The 23160-nt window shown below is 37.2% G+C and overlaps 1 protein-coding gene across 3 annotated transcripts in view; it reads right to left on the bottom strand.

Annotated features, from left to right (window-relative positions):
- Positions 1-23160, bottom strand: part of scn5lab (sodium channel, voltage gated, type V-like, alpha b) — a 186570-nt gene that overhangs the window by 25946 nt on the left and 137464 nt on the right. For all 3 annotated transcript variants that reach the window (XM_056263626.1, XM_056263625.1, XM_056263624.1), the window contains 2 exons: positions 19726-20163; positions 6079-6199 (listed from right to left, as the gene is read on the bottom strand). In XM_056263626.1, coding sequence (XP_056119601.1) covers positions 6079-6199; positions 19726-20163 — 559 coding nt within the window. The remainder of the gene's footprint in view (positions 1-6078; positions 6200-19725; positions 20164-23160) is intronic.

Below are 23160 nucleotides of genomic sequence, written 5' to 3'. Positions count from 1 at the left end.
TGCAGACCGCTCTGCTTACCAGGCATGACTGTTCTAGTGCTCATACTAACATACACTATAAACTACTGCTTTTTAAATAAACGCCAAACCTGTACATTTATTTATTTTATTCCCGGAAAATGTTCATTATTATATTTTATGCATTAAAAATGCAAAATCCATTCATTTCTCCTCTATCTAAAGCATTTATTGCATTGTGCTTCTCCATGAAACCTTTTTAGGCAATCAATAAATCAATAAATCAATAAATAAATAATGTATATTAAGTATTAGTACGTCTATGAAGAAATAAACAAACAAATAAATAAGTATAAATAATGTATATTCATATTAGTATGTCTATAAAGAAATAAAAAACAAATAAATAATGTTTATTCATCTTAGTATGTCTATAAAGAAATAAAAAACAAATAAATAATATTTATTCATCTTAGTATGTCTATAAAGAAATAAACAAACAAATAAATAAGTATAAATAATGTATATTCATCTTAGTATGTCTATAAAGAAATAAAAAAACAAATAAATAATGTATATTCATCTTAGTATGTCTATAAAGAAATAAACAAACAAATAAATAAGTATAAATAATGTATATTAAGTATTAGTATGTCTATAAAGAAATAAACAAACAAATAAATAAGTATAAATAATGTATATTAAGTATTAGTATGTCTAAGAAATAAACAAAAAAAAAAATAAGTATAAATAATGTATATTAAGTATTAGTATGTCTATAAAGAAATAAACAAAGAAATAAATAAGTATAAATAATGTATATTCATCTTAGTATGTCTATAAAGAAATAAAAAACAAATAAATAATGTATATTCATCTTAGTATGTCTATAAAGAAATAAACAAACAAATAAATAAGTATAAATAATGTATATTAAGTATTAGTACGTCTATAAAGAAATAAAAAACAAATAAATAAGTATAAATAATGTATATTAAGTATTAGTATATCTATAAAGAAATAAACAAACAAATAAATAAGTATAAATAATGTATATTCATCTTAGTATGTCTAAAGAAATAAAAAACAAATAAATAAGTATAAATAATGTATATTAAGTATTAGTATGTCTATAAAGAAATAAAAAAAAACAAATAAATAATGTATATTCATCTTAGTATGTCTATAAAGAAATAAACAAACAAATAAATAAGTATAAATAATGTATATTAAGTATTAGTACGTCTATAAAGAAATAAAAAAGAAATAAATAAGTATAAATAATGTATATTAAGTATTAGTACGTCTATAAAGAAATAAAAAACAAATAAATAAGTATAAATAATGTATATTAAGTATTAGTACGTCTATAAAGAAATAAAAAACAAATAAATAAGTATAAATAATGTACATTCACCTTAGTATGTCTATAAATACATTTAAATAAATAAATAAATAAATAATAAATATTAGTATGTCGCACATAGATGATAAAAACGTGACTTATATTTTAGAAAAATATGGTATATTAAATCCTTAAGTTACCATGCATTCAAATCATTAATTTCTAAAATGCATTACTATTGCAAAATGTAAAATGTAAAGTTTCTCTTCTAACTAGAAAGTGTTTATTGCATTTTTTGGGCAATAAAGTCACGTTCGTGAAAGTGTGCCGTTATTCCGTTTATAGGTTCGTTTTAGGCAATAAACAAACAAACTAATAATGTATATTAGTATTGGTATGTCTATAAATGAAATAAATAAATCATATTCATATTAGTATGTCTATAAACAAAAAGCAAACAAATAAATGCAAATAAATATAGTATAAATAATGTTTATTTGTATTAGTATGCCTATAAACAAACAAACAAACAAATAAAAATGTAAATAAATCAATATTAAAATGTGCATGAAAAGTGATGCACATCACTAATATACATTTATACACTAATATGCAATATACATTTACTGATATACATTAGTATCTATAAATAAAAGAATAAATATAAGTATTAATATGTTGCATGTTTTGATGATAAAATATAATTGACTTATTTATATTTTTCAGGAAAATATGGTATGTTAAATCATGCAATAAAATCGATAATTTCTAGAATGCATTAAAAATGCAAAATGTAAAGTGCTTTTATTTTTCTTCTAACTAGAAAGTGTTTATTGCATTGCACTTTTTTGCACGTTCTCCTCAGTGATTCCTGATTCCTTAGTGATTTCCCTGTGTAATGTGTGAACCTGCCCTTTCCCTTCTCCATCAGAGAGCTGTGCTGATTCAATTCAGGCATGTGAAAGTGTGCCGTTATTTCATTTATAGGTGAGAAATCCGATCCGGCCTCAAACGAAACGCTGGGATGTGTCCTGTCATCGGAGAATTACATGGCAGCTCATTTCTCATAAATCATTCACTCCTTAAAAGAGACAGCAGTTTATGGGCTGTCCCGCAAGCAATCGCAGTGTTTTCCTCCGCACGCAATAAAGTCCACAGCTTAGAAATGCAGATTTGAGGCGGTTGTGGAACACACACACACACACACACACACACACACACACACACACACACACACACACACACACACAGACACTTGATTATTTTATTGGGAATGACCAATACTGATTAAAACAACACAGCATCCAAATATTCACAAGGAGCCTGTTATGCGCGCACACACACACACACACACACACATACAAAACATGTACACACACACACACAAACACACAAAACATGTACACACACACACATACAAAACATGTACACACACACACACAAACACACAAAACATGTACACACACACACACACACACACACACACACACACTTCTCAGAACAAACTCGTACTTAACAAAGCAAATGCACACAATATAAAGACCCTCAAGATGATTTTTCTTATTTTCAAATTTGGAGGGAAAGTTGCGAGAGGCTGTAGAATTAAACATTCCATTTGGAACCTTCAACGGTTCCATCAGGCGACTCATATATACACTCTAAAAAATGCTGGGTTGTTTCAACCCATGGTTGGGTCAAATATGGACAAACCCAATCGTTGCGTTTAAAAATGCAATAAAAAAAATTTAAACCAACGCTTAGATTTGTCCATATTTGACCCAACCATGGGTTGAAACAACCCAGCATTTTTTAGAGTGTACAGGGATTCCCAACATGGGACCATTTTATGGATTTAGTTTTAAATCATTCATTCATTTTAAATTTTCATTAAATTTGATGAATTAAACCACTACTTTATCACCAGAAAAAAAATTAAAACCTGTTAAACGTGAATTATTATGCAATCATTTAAGACAATTCTCCTTATATAGAAGCGTTTTGGCATAAAGGGTTGTTTAAAATGAATGAAGAACCCTAGAGTTTATACAGAACATTTTGTGTGCAAAATATCATGTTCAAAACTAATTGCATGAACTATTAGCACTTATTACTAGCACTTCTCGTTTAATGCCTTCTTTAGAGGAATCTCTTCATTTGGATAAAGATGTAAATGTTAATAATTAAGATTTCAATTGTCTTATTTCGACACTAAGAGCCGCCCTTCAATTTCATGACTTATAATTAAGATAAATAACTGATCTTTAATCGTATAAAACTATTATAGTCCGACAGTACGAGTCGAGAGTCAGCGTGTTTAGCGCGTCGGGATGATTCTGGACCGGCGGGTCGATGCATTCAACTAAATTAAATATAGAGAGTCAGTCATCATCAAATTAACACAGGACCATTTCGTCTCTGACGGGCCTTTTCAAATCTATGCTGACGCAGGACATCCAATTTAATGCCCCGTCGCCCTTTTAAATGTCAGTTCATTGGTTAATGTTTTCTATCAAATGGCCTGTGCTTGAGAACGCGAGTAAACAGGAGGATCACAGCGGCGGAGACAGAAAACACTGATCTCACAGGCTTGATACTGCAAATCTCTCGCACTTCAGCTCAAATAAAACACCTTAAGAAAAGCTCTGGGTAAATAAAACCATTTCCATGATGAGGAATAGAAGAATAGTGTTTTTACACATTCATTTTCGGATCCACAAATCAAATCAACCGCATAAACATTTGATTCAAACCAAAAGCATTTGAAAATCTGGAAAAATGCATGTTGTTTGTGTCATTCAATGCTTTGTGTTTTTTTTGTGTGTGGAAAAGATGGAGAAAATGAATGTGATTTTTACTTCTATAACCCAACTTCTGCACTTTACTGAACGGTAAATGCTGTATGATTTGAGAATGAATCGAGCTGTTCGTCATCATAAGAGTAAAGGTCCTCCACACTCAGTGTGTTTATTCGTATTAGTCATTCGGTGTGTGTGAACTGTGAACACACACACCTCTCAGAACGTTAAAAAATAAATACGACCTCACGTTATGTCAATCACGCTTGCACACTGCCTCCGAAACTTTCATCCGTCATTAAAAAAATCGGATCGGGTTCGACTTTCTGTGTTTTTCGCATCCGTAGCGAGCCGTTTGAGAGGTGTTTTGACAATTCAGAGCCATGGCACCGAATCACGAATTCTAAATGTCTCTTGATTTCTTTTTGTCCCATTATTTTTTCTCATTTTAATGCTCTTATCAACATGGAAAAGTGGATCGGCTTGCTTTGTGCAAATGTTTTTTATTGAAAACAACATTGGCATATACTGTGTTCAATTTCACACTAACATTCTCACTTGGAGCAAATAATCTCTCACACAATGTAACACTGTCCATCAATAAAAGGGTGAAAGAAATACTGACGAGGTCCTGATATTGACGAGGGGGCGGAGCTTCGCATCAGCTGTGTGTGTGTGTGTGTGTGCTTGGCCATCATCAAGTGGTATTTCAGACTGGACGAGCTGCGATGATGATAGCTCAGTTCACAACGACAAAACACACAGATCACTTTGGTCTCGTCAATGGGACCATTTGGCAACTTTTTAAAAGTAAACTTTCCATTCAGAATCTTATTGGCATCCATTTCGGCGTCTCGCGCTCGTCATCCACTCAAAACGTAACGTTAACCAACTATTTGGTCAGCTCGCAAGCCCAAACGAGTGTGTGCGGCGTGCCTGTTGTTTTGTTTCCGGTCTAGCTAGATCCGCTTGCGCTTTCAAAGCGTCCTCGCGCGGCGCAAGCCATTGAAATGAATGGGTTTCATAGCGCAGCGCCACGTCTGTTGCAAAAGCATTGGAAAAAAGCTGCAAAGTTTGCTAGGCCAAAAAGACGCCGTTAATCGCGCGATTAAAAAATTGACGCTGTTAAAATGGGTTTGCGTTAACGCCGTTAATAGCGCGTTTAACTGACAGCCCTAGAGAAAAAGCATCTGAAAATTTTGGACTCATTGTGCAAGGGCCTTAAAACGGCGAAATCAAGGCTCCGCCCCCACTCCCGCAGAATGCACTCTCCCAGCACTTATTTAAGTGGCCTATGTCTGCTCCGTTCCTCCGTTCTGCTCCAATTTTGATGTCTGTTGATTGCAGTACGACAAGAGGCTTGTTAAAATAAAGTAAATACAATCTCCTCAGTCCTCCGAAGATCCCGAAAAAGAGTCCGTTGGTGCTTCAGTGACAGAGAACCTGTCAATCACAGCTGTCAATCATGACGTCACACCACCGATGCTTTTATAGCATCACGTAACTAACTAAAAACAAACTTATTTTAAAAACAGACACTTGAACTTACATCAGCGTGATAAAAACGACAGCAAATGACAGAAACCACCTTTGGAAAAAAGATATTTGAAGTGTAATTTAATTGTTTAGTTGGTTGAATAACACGGGGAGGCGGGGTTTATGAGCTATACTGGGACCGGCCACCCGGGGGCGATCGAGACGCTTTGGCTTCACTTTTCAGGGCTTGTGCGGCACGCTTGGGTAAAACAGAAAACTCTTAAGTTCTCTCTACGCAAAATTAAAAAATGCGAACCTGTGAGAACGCTATGGCACGCACGTGCGCATTAAGAGCTCATGCTATAGGGATGCGCGTGTGAATATATGTGCGCAGGCATGTAGTCCTTCCCTAAAACACCAACCCTCAACAAACTACATGTCTGGCCTTAAAATGTATAATACAGAATGTGTGCATCTGTAAGTGTGATATGTGGGATTACGCACGATCAGGAAAGCAGTTTTCCGGATCCATGGTTTCTTCGGCCATCTCGGAGTATTCGTCCTCTTCCTCGCCGGGCTTCCTGAGGTCGATGGTGCTGCCCTCTGATAGGCTGGTCTCATCGCTCTGAAAATCACGAGAGCCAATCAGATCACTGGACCGATGAATTTACTTATTACTTACTTACTTACTTATGATATAGTTCACCTCTGCAATCATTCATGATTCCTGGAGAATTAAAACCAAAAATCTCATTGTGTTTCAGATTTATAAAAGCTCAACCTGCAGGATCAAGCGTTTAGAGATGACAAGCATGACAAGACAAATGTATAGATATGACAATATATAGGCCTGGATAAAAATAATTTTCAAATGTTCAGATGTTTCCATTTTGCGTAATCGTGGAAACCCTCCATCTTCCACGTTTTGGGGTGAAACTGAAAGTTGTTTATTTATAAATTAATTAAATGTAAATACATAAATATTAGTTTGTGTATGTGCATAAAATTGAATAAATGTATATCGGATGGATGGATCTAAAAAAAAGGCATATTTCTCAAAATTACAGTCCATACAAGACGATGCAGAAGTATTAGGTTAATATTCTCAATACAGAATTTGTCAGAAGAGAATCAGAGTCATAAGCGTTGAAAGCGTTGGTTTATTCTGCATGGTGAGTGGGTGTTTGTGCGTGAGAGAGAGTGTGTGTGCACGTGCACGCATGTGTGTGTGTGTGTGTGTGATTTATTCTGCTGTTCAGGGGTGAGCGAGTCTCCAGGTGCGACTTGGTTTCCTTGTCAAACTGCGACACACTCAGTCCATCATCACGTCTGTTCAAACTAGAGGAAGCTCATGCTAAGTGGAGCGCTGAAGAGAGAGAGAGAGAGTGTGTGTGTGTGTGTGTGTGTGTGTTTGTCTGACTGACGGTGTGAGATTGTCCAAGGAAATGTAATACCAGACAGCCGAACTGCCCTCCGGATGACAGATTCCCCCGACGGCACGAGAAACATCGGAGATCATCTGAACTAACATTTGAAAGACCAGTGAGAGTAAAACTGAACTTTTGTGGCATTAAGTTGATCTGTGAGGTTTAGTTTAGTTGATCTGAGGTTTAGTTTAGTTGATCTAAGGTTTAGTTTAGTTGATCTGTGAGGTTTAGTTGATCTGTGAGGTTTAGTTTAGTTGATCTGAGGTTTAGTTTAGTTGATCTGTGAGGTTTAGTTGATCTGAGGTTTAGTTTAGTTGATCTGTGAGGTTTAGTTGATCTGTGAGGTTTAGTTTAGTTGATCTGAGGTTTAGTTTAGTTGATCTGTGAGGTTTAGTTGATCTGAGGTTTAGTTTAGTTGATCTGTGAGGTTTAGTTGATCTGTGAGGTTTAGTTTAGTTGATCTGTGAGGTTTAGTTTAGTTTATCTGTGAGGTTTAGTTGATCTGTGAGGTTTAGTTTAGTTGATCTGTGAGGTTTAGTTTAGTTGATCTGTGAGGTTTAGTTGATCTGAGGTTTAGTTTAGTTGATCTGTGAGGTTTAGTTGATCTGTGAGGTTTAGTTTAGTTGATCTGTGAGGTTTAGTTTAGTTGATCTGTGAGGTTTAGTTGATCTGTGAGGTTTAGTTTAGTTGATCTGTGAGGTTTAGTTTAGTTTATCTGTGAGGTTTAGTTGATCTGTGAGGTTTAGTTTAGTTGATCTGTGAGGTTTAGTTTAGTTGATCTGTGAGGTTTAGTTGATCTGAGGTTTAGTTGATCTGAGGTTTAGTTTAGTTGATCTGTGAGGTTTAGTTGATCTGTGAGGTTTAGTTGATCTGAGGTTTAGTTTAGTTGATCTGTGAGGTTTAGTTGATCTGTGAGGTTTAGTTTAGTTGATCTGTGAGGTTTAGTTGATCTGTGAGGTTTAGTTGATCTGTGAGGTTTAGTTTAGTTGATCTGTGAGGTTTAGTTGATCTGTGAGGTTTAGTTGATCTGTGAGGTTTAGTTTAGTTGATCTGTGAGGTTTAGTTTAGTTTATCTGTGAGGTTTAGTTGATCTGTGAGGTTTAGTTTAGTTGATCTGTGAGGTTTAGTTGATCTGTGAGGTTTAGTTTAGTTGATCTGTGAGGTTTAGTTGATATGTGAGGTTTAGTTTAGTTGATCTGAGGTTTAGTTTAGTTGATCTGTGAGGTTTAGTTGATTTGTGAGGTTTAGTTGATCTGTGAGGTTTAGTTTAGTTGATCTGAGGTTTAGTTGATCTGAAGTTTAGTTGATCTGTGAGGTTTAGTTGATCTGAGGTTTAGTTGATCTGAGGTTTAGTTGATCTGTGAGGTTTAGTTGATCTGAGGTTTAGTTGATCTGTGAGGTTTAGTTGATCTGTGAGGTTTAGTTGATCTGAGGTTTAGTTGATCTGTGAGGTTTAGTTGATCTGTGAGGTTTAGTTGATCTGTGAGGTTTAGTTGATCTAAGGTTTAGTTGATCTGTGAGGTTTAGTGGATCTGTGAGGTTTAGTTGATCTGTGAGGTTTAGTTGATCTGTGAGGTTTAGTTGATCTGAGGTTTAGTTGATCTGTGAGGTTTAGTTGATCTGAGGTTTAGTCGATCTGTGAGGTTTAGTTGATCTGTGAGGTTTAGTTGATCTGTGAGGTTTAGTTGATCTGTGAGGTTTAGTTGATCTGTGAGGTTTAGTTGATCTGTGAGGTTTAGTTGATCTGAGGTTTAGTTGATCTGTGAGGTTTAGTTGATCTGTGAGGTTTAGTTGATCTGAGGTTTAGTTGATCTGTGAGGTTTAGTTGATCTATGAGGTTTAGTTTAGTTGATCTGAGGTTTAGTTTAGTTGATCTATGAGGTTTAGTTTAGTTGATCTGTGAGGTTTAGTTGATCTGTGAGGTTTAGTTGATCTGAGGTTTAGTTGATCTGTGAGGTTTAGTTGATCTATGAGGTTTAGTTTAGTTGATCTGAGGTTTAGTTTAGTTGATCTATGAGGTTTAGTTTAGTTGATCTGTGAGGTTTAGTTGATCTGAGGTTTAGTTGATCTGAGGTTTAGTTGATCTGTGAGGTTTAGTTGATCTGTGAGGTTTAGTTTAGTTGATCTGTGATGTTTAGTTTAGTTGATCTGTGAGGTTTAGTTTAGTTTATCTGTGAGGTTTAGTTGATCTGTGAGGTTTAGTTGATCTGTGAGGTTTAGTTTAGTTGATCTGTGAGGTTTAGTTGATCTGTGAGGTTTAGTTGATCTGTGAGGTTTAGTTGATCTGTGAGGTTTAGTTTAGTTGATCTGTGAGGTTTAGTTGATCTGTGAGGTTTAGTTTAGTTGATCTGTGAGGTTTAGTTGATATGTGAGGTTTAGTTTAGTTGATCTGAGGTTTAGTTTAGTTGATCTGTGAGGTTTAGTTGATTTGTGAGGTTTAGTTGATCTGTGAGGTTTAGTTTAGTTGATCTGAGGTTTAGTTGATCTGAGGTTTAGTTGATCTGTGAGGTTTAGTTGATCTGAGGTTTAGTTGATCTGAGGTTTAGTTGATCTGTGAGGTTTAGTTGATCTGTGAGGTTTAGTTGATCTGTGAGGTTTAGTTGATCTGTGAGGTTTAGTTGATCTGAGGTTTAGTTGATCTGTGAGGTTTAGTTGATCTGTGAGATTTAGTTTAGTTGATCTGTGAGGTTTAGTTTAGTTGATCTGTGAGGTTTAGTTGATCTGTGAGGTTTAGTTGATCTGAGGTTTAGTTGATCTGTGAGGTTTAGTTGATCTGAGGTTTAGTTGATCTGTGAGGTTTAGTTGATCTGAGGTTTAGTTGATCTGTGAGGTTTAGTTGATCTGAGGTTTAGTTGATCTGTGAGGTTTAGTTGATCTGAGGTTTAGTTGATCTGTGAGGTTTAGTTGATCTGTGAGGTTTAGTTGATCTGTGAGGTTTAGTTGATCTGAGGTTTAGTTGATCTGTGAGGTTTAGTTGATCTGTGAGGTTTAGTTGATCTGAGGTTTAGTTGATCTGTGAGGTTTAGTTGATCTATGAGGTTTAGTTTAGTTGATCTGAGGTTTAGTTTAGTTGATCTGTGAGGTTTAGTTGATATGTGAGGTTTAGTTTAGTTGATCTGAGGTTTAGTTTAGTTGATCTGTGAGGTTTAGTTGATTTGTGAGGTTTAGTTGATCTGTGAGGTTTAGTTTAGTTGATCTGAGGTTTAGTTGATCTGAAGTTTAGTTGATCTGTGAGGTTTAGTTGATCTGTGAGGTTTAGTTGATCTGAGGTTTAGTTGATCTGTGAGGTTTAGTTGATCTGTGAGGTTTAGTTGATCTGAGGTTTAGTTGATCTGTGAGGTTTAGTTGATCTATGAGGTTTAGTTTAGTTGATCTGAGGTTTAGTTTAGTTGATCTATGAGGTTTAGTTTAGTTGATCTGTGAGGTTTAGTTGATCTGTGAGGTTTAGTTGATCTGAGGTTTAGTTGATCTGAGGTTTAGTTGATCTGTGAGGTTTAGTTGATCTGAGGTTTAGTTGATCTGTGAGGTTTAGTTGATCTGTGAGGTTTAGTTGATCTGAGGTTTAGTTGATCTGTGAGGTTTAGTTGATCAATGAGGTTTAGTTTAGTTGATCTGAGGTTTAGTTTAGTTGATCTATGAGGTTTAGTTTAGTTGATCTGTGAGGTTTAGTTGATCTGTGAGGTTTAGTTGATCTGAGGTTTAGTTGATCTGTGAGGTTTAGTTGATCTATGAGGTTTAGTTGATCTGAGGTTTAGTTTAGTTGATTTATGAGGTTTAGTTTAGTTGATCTGTGAGGTTTAGTTGATCTGAGGTTTAGTTGATCTGAGGTTTAGTTGATCTGTGAGGTTTAGTTGATCTGTGAGGTTTAGTTTAGTTGATCTGAGGTTTAGTTTAGTTGATCTATGAGGTTTAGTTTAGTTGATCTGTGAGGTTTAGTTGATCTGAGGTTTAGTTTATCTGTGAGGTTTAGTTGATCTGAGGTTTAGATTAGTTGATCTGTGAGGTTTAGTTGATCTGAGGTTTAGATTAGTTGATCTGTGAGGTTTAGTTTAGTTGATCTATGAGGTTTAGTTTAGTTGATCTGTGAGGTTTAGTTGATCTGTGAGGTTTAGTTTAGTTGATCTGTGAGGTTTAGTTGATCTGTGAGGTTTAGTTGATCTGTGAGGTTTAGTTTAGTTGATCTGTGAGGTTTAGTTTAGTTGATCTGTGAGGTTTAGTTTAGTTGATCTATGAGGTTTAGTTTAGTTGATCTGTGAGGTTTAGTTTAGTTGATCTGTGAGGTTTAGTTTAGTTGATCTATGAGGTTTAGTTTAGTTGATCTGTGAGGTTTCATTTATCTATGACTTAAAAAGGGCTGTCAATTGTTTAGAACATTTAATAAATAATAAAAAATAAACATTTTGTTTGTAAAAGTGTTTAATTGTCATGAAAAAAATGTAACAATGCAAAAAAAAAAAAAGAGTAATTTTCTTTATGCAAAATACAATGCAAAATTGTATCTTGATTTTGGGATGAAATATGATCAGTGTTTCCAATGTAAAAAAAGGGAAAGGAAGAAGACAAAAGCAGATATGTGATATTGGGCCGACTGTCCCGTATCTGTCTAAACTAATGTTCTTTCCATTCTGTCTGAACGTCAGATTCTCACATCTGATCTCCACTTCCATAATCCTTGAATTCTCATTCCCTAAATCCCGCAGCTGTCATTCACTCCTCCGATAAACACAGGGAAGCTTTCCTCCGATCGCAGACTGACGCCTCAGGCTCGGCTTCACCGTAAGACGCTGTTATTCTGCGATCTGATGTGGAATATGATATGGTTTCGCTGAGCACTCAGTAAACAGGGAATGACATCATCAATATCCCTGTGTTTTGTCAGTGTCAGGAGCCGTGACGGGACGTTAGCTGGCAGCTTTATTCGCCTCGCACGCGTCCAAACTCAAGTTTAATGGCGTTCTCGCCGGCGTGTGAGGAATCCCAGCACTGAGGGAGGTAGAGTTGCACAAAGGCCCCGTAAATAACCTCCCGCAGAGGGACAGGGCCACAATGTGAAATCAGACCTCGCTGCGCGTGTGTGTGTGTGTGTGTGTGTGTGTGTGTGTGTGTGTGTGTGTGTGTGTGTGTGTGTGTGTGTTCGACTGACCGCTGATTTGAGAACAACCATCCTTCACATCCACCTGTTGAGAACCAGCATCTGTCAATCACACATCAATAACACACTCTAATCACATGATGCCATCAGAGCTCGTGTGTGTGACACATCCACACACACTGCATTATTACCGTTTACTGGACAAACCTGCGACCCGACCTCTGTCTGAGCGACACTGAAGAACACCAGACCGAAACATCATTTGGCATAGAGGCTCTATTAGGCATGCATGATTTGGAGAAGCATATCTAATTGCATTTTTGATAAAAATTGCAATAAAATAAAAATCCAGGTTTGGTGGACTTGATGGATAATATATATATATATATATAATAGCTATAAAAAAAAAAAAACATAACACTGTATTTTTTCCCCACATTTTTTAAAAATCCAGGTTTAGAGTTGCACAATTTGGCAAACTTTTTATGATTATATCAATATGGTTATAAAATAATAATAATATTTATGTTATTATTGTTTGATAGTCATATTGATATATAATATTTCTTTAATTATTTAATGGTTTTATTTTGATCTAATATTAATAATAATAATAAACAATAACAATGATACTAGATTGGTATTAATAATAACAACAATAAAAACCTGTATAAACAAAATAAGAAATATTACACACAAAAAAACTGGTTTGCTGGTTGTAGGGATGCACGATTTGGTAAAATTGTATTATAATATATCAATATGGCTATAAAATAATAATAATAATAATAAATCAAATCAAATAATTAATTAAAATAAAAAAATAATTAAAAATAAAATAACTATTGTCATATTTCACTGTAAAAACTCTAACAACTAAGAAAAATACAACAATAATAATATATTTTACATTACAACTGTAAAATTACAGCATATTTATCTCTGAGTTTCTTCATTTCACACAGTTATTGGTAAAGCCGCTCTTACGGCTTCTCTCCGGTCGGGAAGTGCTTCTCATTATGAGTTTGTGAAGATGTTTGGCATATGTTGCATTTCCACGAGCAGATGAAGATGAAGATGAAGAGAACGAGACGATCACGAGCCGCTAGTGTATACTGTGTGCACTTCCTTCAATCGCAGCATTTGCAGTTTCATAAGCGCATACTGCAATTCCGGTTTTATTTCAATTAATCGTGCAGCCCCAGTTTTCATGATGCAATATACACAGGTGATGTCATTCTAGAAAGTTTCAATAATCACAAAGTTGAAAGTGAGAATCACATCTGGCACAAGTAGAGCAACGAGCCAGTGAGTCGAACAACAGAACGAGTGTGATTCCGGCAGAGAACGGGTCATCCGAGTCTGAACTACGAGCCGTTTCCCAGAATGCACCCGCCTCTTCTCTGAAACACACAGACTGACGGAGAGAAAGAAGCGAACCGAACACACTCCTACACACTGACATATGCTCTCCGATCTCAGCCGGATCTCTGACCAACACCAGCTGTAATCGTCTGAACTCTTCTTCTGCTGAAACTCAACGTGTCAAACTAACTCACGCGTGTGTTCAAAACCTAAATCTAGACAAGGAATTGAACTAGTCCTATTAAACTGTAATCTTAAGTATTATAGCGCTTTTTTTAATTGATTTTTTATGTTTTGGAGTCTCCAACGACAGGTTTACATGCATCGCAGGTCAAAAAAATACTTATTTTCTCATAATATCCACCGCACTTCAGTTCTTTCTCTCAGTGTCTGAAACGGTTGGATGACAGATTCAGTCTCTCTAAACCCCGCCTCTCTGAGAGCTGCTCTGCTCTGATTGGTCAGACGACCCAGTCTGTGTGTGGGTGTGCGCGTGTGTGCGTGCATGCGTGAGTGTGTGTGTGTGTAAGTGTTTGTGTGTGTGCGTGTGAGAGAGAGTGTGTGTGTGTGTGTTAGCGTGCGCGTTTGCGTGCATGTGAGTGTGTGTTAGCGTGCGCGTTTGCGTGCATGTGAGTGTGTGTGTTTGCGTGCGCGTGTGTGTGAGAGTGCGCGTGTGTGTGCGCGTGGGTGTGTGTGTGTGTGTGTGTCTGTTTGCGTGCGTGCGCGTGCGCGTGTGTGTGTGCGCGTGCGTGTGTGTGTTTGTGTGTGGTGTGTGCGCGTGCGTGTGCGTTTACGCATGTGTGTGTGTGCGTGCGTGCGCATGTGTGTGTGTGTCCACGTCTGCTCGTGTTTGTCTCTGTGGTTCAGGTGTGACTGTGAGCCGGTGGCGACTCCTGAACCTGAACACTGAACCCATGCAAAACATCAGAAACTCGTCGTAAACATAAACACACACACACACACACACACACACACACACACACACACGAGTCAGTGTCACACAGTACGAGTGCAGCGTTGTAAAAGGAAAATGCAAAACTTTAGGAAATGCAAAGTTACAGTATAATGTGAGTCTCAGGGGCGTCTGCATCACTCTTACAGGATATTTATATGGACAAAACAGCCCATAATAATGACGCCATGAATAAATAAATAAATAGTACTGCTAGTCGGTCTTTCTATCCATACATCTATAAATTAATATTAGTATACCTATAAATAAATAAATGTATATTAGTATTTGTATAACTATAAATAAATAAATAATGCATATTAGTATTAGTATGTCTGGAAAAAAATACAAAATAAACAAGCAAGCAAACAAACAAAATGTTTATCAATGTATCCATCAAAAAATACATAAATAAATAAATATTAGTATGTTTAAAAATAAACATAAGTATTATTATGTCTTCAAATAAACAAAAGTAAATCAGTAAATAAATAAATAAATAAATATTGTAAATATTAATATATGTGAAAATAAATCTATAAATAATGTAAAATAGTATTAGAATGTCTAGAAATAAACAAACAAAGTGTATATTACTACCACAATATTCATAAATAAATAAATAGTATTATTATATATCAAAATAAATAATGTATATTAGTATTAGTATGTCTAGAAATAAATAAACAAACAATGTGTATATTAATATCACAATATTTATAAATAAATAAATGAACAAAAGATAAATATTAATATATCTCAAAATAAATAAATAAAAGTATATTAGTATTAGTATGTCTACAACAAACAAACAAAAAACAGTGTATATTACCATCACAAAATCTATAAATAAATACATAAATTGGTATATCTAAAAATAAATGAATACAATTACTTGTGACACGAGTCAGTGGTTGTCATACAGTACGAGTGCATTAATAAAAATGCTTTCTGTAAAGCAAATATACAGTATAATGTGAGTCTGCGTCACTCCGTATTTATACAGAAACCAGACCTTATTAATGACGACAGAAATAAGAGAGAGAGAGAGAGACAGAGAGAGAGAGAGAGAGAGAGACAGAGTAAAAAAAAATATATATATATATTTTTTATTTTTTAATTTTTTAAATGATTTATTTATTTGTTTGTATTGTATAGTGTTATGAATGCTTTGGCAATGTAAAGATTTCTTTCACCATGCCAATAAAGCTATTTGAATCTTGAATCGGAGAGAGAGAGAGAGAGAGAGAGAGAGAGAGAGAGAGAGAGAGAGAGAGAGAGAGAGAGAGAGAGAGAGAGAGAGAGAGAGAGAGAGAGAGAGAGAGAGAGAGAGAGAGAGAGAGAGAGAGAGAGAGAGAGAGAGAGAGAGAGAGAGAGAGAGAGTGTGCAGGAGAGGACAGGTGTGCAGAAAGATAAAAGAACAGGTAAACGAGAAGATAAAAGATGTAGAGGGACAGAATGAGGTGGAACAGGTGTAGTGAAAGATTAAAGAGAAAACAAATATCAGCGGCTCATCAAGTCCCTCGTCACACAGGTGTGTGTCCCAGATTCAGTTCAGCATCAACATCACAGTGTTTCAGAGGAACACACTCATTCACGGGTCAGTGTGTGTGAGATCACCCTGTCGAGAGGACGCGACGAAAGCACTTCAGGAATAAAGATGGACATCACACACACTCTCAGCCAGAACGATCTGCCGGTTAACACATGACTCTGTTGAAGAGTGGACAGAACTCCTGACTCACATCAAAATATCAAAACACTCTATCAGCTAAAGCTTCCAAAGCAACACTTCATTTCCATTTAGTTTCACTTGATGTTAAAACTTCATGTTTAGACTTTAGATGCTAAGACTAACTAACTAACTATAGTAAAATAACTAAAACCAAAACTAAAATTAAAAAATTAAAAAATTAATTAAAAAGAAAGTGAAAATGGAAAATACAAAATAAATTTTGTATTAAACAAAATAATATTTAAAAACAATTAAATGGAAATATTAAAAGGATTTAAACATGGCAATTATAATAAAAAATAATAAAATATTGAAAAAATATTTTTAAATGGAAATATTAGAACATTTAACTATATTAAAATGATAAAATATTGCAATTAAAAATGGAAATATTACAATACAAAAATGTTAAAATATTTAAAAAAGAAAAATATATATAAAAAATATATTATACATAAATTCAAAACGTTAGAAATATAAAAAATGGAAATATAAAAAATAAAAACTATATTTAAAAATAATTGAAATGGATAGTAAAAACGATATTAAAATATTAAAAACTATTTAAAATGGAAATATTACAAATTAAAAGCTTTTTAAAAATATAAAAAATTTGAAATATTACAAAATGAAAATGAAATATTTAACATGGAATTATAAAAAACTATATTAAAAAATTAAATATTAAAAAATGGAAATATAAAATATATTAAAAATATATAAAATATTTAAAATGGAAAATGATAAAATGATATTCAAACTGTCAAATTGTTAGTTGTTTCACAGGTGAGTCTGCAGCACAGGTGTGTGTGGACTCCCTGAGCAGCGTGACACTCATGGGAGCGGGTGGTCCGTGTGTTACACAACGGCATCATGAGAGGGAATTCTCCAAACACACCGCCAGCGTTCTGCAGATGCCAAGCTGCCAGCAGAGTGCATGCTGGGAAACCAGGACCCGCGTGAACCAGGGGCCCTCGCTGGGCAAGAGCCTCTGAACGAGAGTCGTACTTCTCCTCACAGTGTGCAACTTTGCATTCAGCTTAAAGCATCTTCTACTATACATTTCATATAATTTAGTACAAATTTTTGCATTTCAAATTATATTATCTACAGAATTTAAGTGAAAAGCTGAACTAAAGAAATTAATGATTTTGAGATGTATTTTGTATATATATATAAACGTTCAAAAGTTTGTGCTCAGTAATTTTTTTATGTTTTTAAGTCTCTTCCACTCACCAACGCTGCATTTATTTGATCAAAAATACAGTAAAAATAGTGAAATATTATTACAATGTAAATCATCTGTTTTCTATGTGAATATACAGTAAAGTGTAATTTATTCCTGTGATCAAAGCTGAATTTTCAGCATCATTACTCCAGTCTTCAGTGTCACATGATCCTTCAGAAATCTATTTATGATTAATTTATGATTATCATCAGTATTCATACTTTTGTAACCTTGTAAATATCTTTACTGTCACTTTATATATATATATGTGTGTGTGTGTGTGTGTGTGTGTGAATTCATGCAAAGTCTTTCATAATCCCTCTTTCATAAGCATCTGTGATGTGTGTGTAACACATATGCATGCTGAACCTCTAGGCGCTCGCTCAGGCATATGGCCACGATTCAGTCGGAGAAAACTAATAGATCTGAGCGGGGGGGGATGGGGGGGTGTGGACATGACCTCCAGTTTTGGGGGTGTCCTCAAGGGAAAACATCTCTGGAGGAAGACGCAGGAGAAAATAGCTGTTGGGAGTGGGCGTTCATCAGCCGAGATAGACGGAGAGTGTGTGTCTGATAGACTCTTATTAGCCTCTCTATGCCAGGACTTCCCTGAGGAAGAGACGGAGAGAAACACGATGCTGAAGGACTGGAGACGGTCTGAAATATGAGTGTGGGATTTGAGCCGCCGTCCCGTTACAGCACTTATTAACAGTTATAACCCTTAGTTTATAAACAGGATTTGTTTAGTAAATTAAATGGACACTAAATTAACCCTCTGGTGTCTTTGAGTGTCGGTCAAATGAATGTACTATATTTTAGTTCGATAATGTTTTTTTATTAAATATTTCGTATTTTTAGGGGGTTTTATGTTACTAAATTATATTTACGCTGTATTTATAATCCATTTATTCACTTTTTGAGCATAGACCTGAGAATTACATTTCCAACTTTTGGAAGTATGAAGTTTGATCTTTTTTCAAAGACAGTATAGGAAGATTATCGCTGAAGTGAAAGAAGTGAAATAGTGAAAAGTTTTAAAAAGTGAACTTAAAAAAAGTTACAGAATTTTACATTTATTGTTATGAAAAATATTTAAATTTTTATGTGAAATATATATTTTCAAAAACATGGTTTACTCTAAAACTGTGAGAAAATCAAACGCGGGGAACACAAGTGTGACTATTTTTTCAGGACCATTTATCCTGTTCGAATCATGTCCATGATTTTTTTTTTTGTGTTCACATAGCAAGTCCCAAAACCTTTACCAAGTTTCATACCATTCCGACGAAGAAATTAAATTCTGGGGGGAAAAAAGTAAACTTTTACGGTCAAAAATGGCCGAAGAGCACCAGATTGAGTCACTGCAACTGCATTATTGTGCCGTCAAGCTCACAATCCCTCACATGAAACATTAATGAGAGCATCAATGCCACATTTTAAGGATATTATAGATCTAGTCTCACATTTCAACCATAGACATGAAGTCTATTCCACTTTGCAATTGTTTTTTTCTGGCCGACGGCAGACGAGAAGAGACCGTCTCACTGACTGCAGTTTGATTGTTTTACACAATGTTTGCGGATGGGTAAATATAAAACCAAACATGAACCAAGCAGAATGTACAGTACACTTCTGCCCAAAGAAATCTTATGTGCTTAAATGTCTTAAAGAGCACCGATTCTGCTTTTTCATATGTTCATCTTTCTTCACTGTGTAATGTTGCTGTTTGAGCATGAACACGTTCTTCTCTATATCAGTGTCAGTGTTTCTGAACTCCTGAAACGCCTCCATTGTAGTCTTGAGTTTCTACCGGGAACGAACACGTCACAATATTCCTCATTATAATAATTCATACGCAGAATAAAGGGGCGGGGCCTGGTTGAGTGAGTTAGTAGAGTGTTAAACTGGCGGTTATGGGAAGGGGCAGGACATTTCCCAAACACACTCGAAGCGCTCGACCAATCACAACACACTGCTCCAGCCGACCAATCAGAGCACGGTGTGCTTTTCAGAAGGAGGGGCTTCATAGAGACAGGAAGTAAACAGAGCGTTACTGACAGACTGGGATATGGTTTTAGTTTAATAAATGTTATTCCTTTTGATCATTATCCAACGTGTTGTCTCCTTCTTTGTCGCGGCTTGCGAGCCGGCCGTGACAAATGGGGGCTCGTCCGGGATACTTTCATAAATAGAAACCCTTTTCTATGGGGGAGGGTGTTATGAACCCAGTATGGGTCACATTGCGAGCCGCCGTGACACGGGTTAAATGATTTAGGGTCCAGGCCGAGTTCGGGCTTCAGTTTAAACCCAGTGCAAATCTCTAGTAAGTATGCAAGATTTAGCTTTACTCACCGGCTTCGTTTCTTCTGGCACCTCCTCTTCCGAGCTCTCGCTCGCGTCCTCCTCGTCCTCCTCCTCCTCCTCTGGAAACTCCACGTCTGACTCTCCGGGTGCGATGGGAACGCTGATGGTGAGGTTGGGGTTGGTCATGTAACTGTCTTCCTCCCCGCCGCGCTCGATGACGGCGGCCGTCCCGTTCCCCTCCACCCAGTGCGCCTGCTGGCTGAGTCTCTTGAGCTTCAGCATGGCTTTGGCCTCCTTCGCCTTCTGCCGCCGCCGCTTGAAGTTCCCGTTGAAGAAGTCGCAGAGCGCCTGCCGGAGCCAGAGCATTCCCCGCTGGATGCGAGCGATGGCTATCTGCAGGTTGTTCATTTCTCCGTCTTCGTCCGGAGACGAGAGGTTGTCCGCGCTGAAGGAGCTGAGGAGCAACGCCAAGAAGAGGTTCAAGACCTGAGGAGAGAGAAGCAGTAACATTCAGGAGAATATGAAAGCTGTGGGTTTTTTAAAACGCTGGAAAGAACATCTCTCTATGAACTTCAAGGACAATCTCTCTAAACTCTAAATCAGCGCTAACCAACTCTAACCAGTTCTAAACCAGCTCTAAACAGCACTAAACCAGCCTTAAACCAGCTCTAACCAGCCCGAAACCAGCATTAAACCAGCTCTAAACCAGCCCTAAACCAGCTTTAAACCAGCTCTAAACCAGCCCGAAACTAGCTCAAACCAGCTCTAACCAGCCTTAAACCAGCTCTAAACCAGCACTAAACCAGCTCTAACCAGCCTTAAAACAGCCCTAAAAAAGCTCTAAACCAGCTCTAACCAGCCCTAAACCAGCTCTAACCCAGCTCTAACAAGTCCTAGACCAGCTCTAACCAGCCCTAAACCAGCTCTAAAACAGCTTTAACCAGCCCTAAACCAGCTCTAAACCAGCCTTAAACCAGCTCTAAACCAGCTCTAACCAGCCTTAAACCAGCTCTAAACCAGCACTAAACCAGATCTAAACCAGCTCTAACCAGCCCTAAAACAGCCTTAAAACAGCCCTAAAAAAGCTCTAACCAGCCCTAAACCAGCTTTAAACCAGCTCTAAACCAGCCCGAAACTAGCTCAAACCAGCTCTAGCCAGCCTTAAACCAGCTCTAAACCAGCACTAAACCAGCTCTAACCAGCCTTAAAACAGCCCTAAAAAAGCTCTAAACCAGCTCTAACCAGCCCTAAACCAGCTCTAACCCAGCTCTAACAAGTCCTACACCAGCTCTAACCAGCCCTAAACCAGCTCTAAAACAGCTTTAACCAGCCCTAAACCAGCTCTAAACCAGCCTTAAACCAGCTCTAAACCAGCTCTAACCAGCCTTAAACCAGCTCTAAACCAGATCTAAACCAGCTCTAACCAGCCCTAAAACAGCCCTAAAAAAGCTCTAACCAGCCCTAAACCAGCTCTAACCAGCCCGAAACTAGCTCAAAACCAGCTCTAACCAGCTATAAACCAGCCTTAAACCAGCTCTAACCAGCCTTAAACCAGCTCTAAACCAGCACTAAACCAGCTCTAAAACAGCTCTAACCAGCCTTAAACCAGCCTTAAACCAGCTCTAAACCAGCACTAAACCAGCTCTAAACCAGCTCTAACCAGCCTTAAAACAGCCCTAAAAAAGCTCTAACCAGCCTGAAACTAGCTCAAAACCAGCTCTAACCAGCCTTAAACCAGCTCTAAACCAGCCTTAAACCAGCTCTTAAACAGCTCTAACAAGTCCTAAACCAGCTCTAAACCAGCACTAAACCAGATCTAAACCAGCTTTAAACCAGCTCTAAACCAGCCTTAAACCAGTTCTAAAACAGCTCTCTAACAAGTCCTAAACCAGCTCTAAAGAGCCATAAACCAGCCTTAAACCAGCTCTAACCAGCCTTAAACCAGCTCTAAACAGCCTTAAACCAGCTCTAAAACAGCTCTAACAAGTCCTAAACCAGCTCTAACCAGCCTTAAACCAGCTCTAAAACAGCTCTAACAAGTCCTAAACCAGCTCTAAACCAGCCTTAAACCAGCTCTTCTCAAGCTTGTTGACTCCCTCATTGTCAAAGACGATATTTCTAATATTTCTGCTAAAATGACAAAGACGCTCATTTTCAAACTTTTTATTTACTGAAACTAGGAGTGGCAATACACTAAACCAATAAAATAAAATAATTATAAATTATATATATATTATATATCCAGGTTTTCTGAGACCTTGACAACCATGGTTCTTAAATAAAAATGAAAACAGGAAAAGAAGTAATGTCTTATCTTATTTTACATCTTGTTTGGTCTCGTTTTAATACTTTTAAGCCGTCTTGTGTCGCATTGGAAGTGTGCTTCTGCTCTACACGCCTGTCCTCCTCATAGAAACGTTACGGCGCAGTGGATGTTCACAGTAACTAGGGCTCGCCAATCATGCTCTACAAAAGCACCTAAAACTTTAGCACTTTAGTCTGTATTGTATGAAGTACATCTATGCTGCTTTTATGCTGCTTTCAGGAGTTTGACAGCGCCGTCAGTGTACACTTTCATGCTATGGAACTGAACAGCATCACATCTTTTGTGTTTCTTCCCCTGAAGAATGAAAGTCGCGCAGGTGTGGAACAGTGTGAGTGTGTGTAAACGATGACAGAATGATCTAACCCTGGCTTTAGTTTAAAACACAGCGTGCCTTTCCCCCAGACATTATTCTTCTGTGTGACTGTGTGTAGGCAGTTGACTTCTATACCTGTTCACATTTCAAACACAGCTCATTTCTTACGTCCAACTACTCAGGGTCTGAGTCTCTTCCGGCGCTCGTACACTGAGACGCGGGTGTTTCTGTCGCAGTGTGAGGCCTGTGCACAGCAGGTGAGATGTGGAACTGGTTTTAAATGTCACATCTACCACCTACACACTCAGAGGGGGTCGACAGGGCCTCGTTCAATGGACAAGTGTGTGTGTGTGTGTGTGTGTGTGTGTGTGCGATTCAAGGGTGTGTGCGAGTGTTTGTGTGTGCTTGTGTGTGTGTGTGTGTGTGTGTGTGTGTGTGTGTGTGTGAGTGTGCGTGCGAGTGTTTGTGTGTGTGTGCGTCGTGTGCGTGTGCGTGTCAAGTGTGAGTGTGTGTGTGTGTGTCAAGTGTGAATGTGTGTGTGTGCACACGAGTGTTTGTGTGTGCGAGTGTGTGCGTCATGTGCGAGTGTGTGTGGGTTTGCGTTGTGTGCGAGTGTGTGTGTGTGCGAGTCAAGTGTGTGTGTGTGCGAGTGTTTGTGTGTACGTGTCAAGTGTGAGTGTGTGTGTGTGTGCGTCGTGTTGCGAGTGTGTGTGTGTTTGCGTCGTGTGCGAGTGTGTGTGCGTGCGTGTCAAGTATGAGTGTGTGTGTACGTCGTGTGTGAGTGTGTGTGCGCGTCGTGTGCGAGTGTTTGTGTGTGTGTGTGTGTGTGTTTGCGTCGTGTGCG

Source organism: Rhinichthys klamathensis, unplaced genomic scaffold (genome assembly GCF_029890125.1).
Source record: "Rhinichthys klamathensis goyatoka isolate OS25496 unplaced genomic scaffold, OSU_Roscu_1.1 h1tg000209l_1, whole genome shotgun sequence".
NCBI classification, from domain to species: Eukaryota; Metazoa; Chordata; class Actinopteri; order Cypriniformes; family Leuciscidae; genus Rhinichthys; species Rhinichthys klamathensis.
The sequence above is the reverse complement of the archived record's forward strand: the minus strand, read 5'-3'. Positions and strand labels throughout refer to the sequence as shown.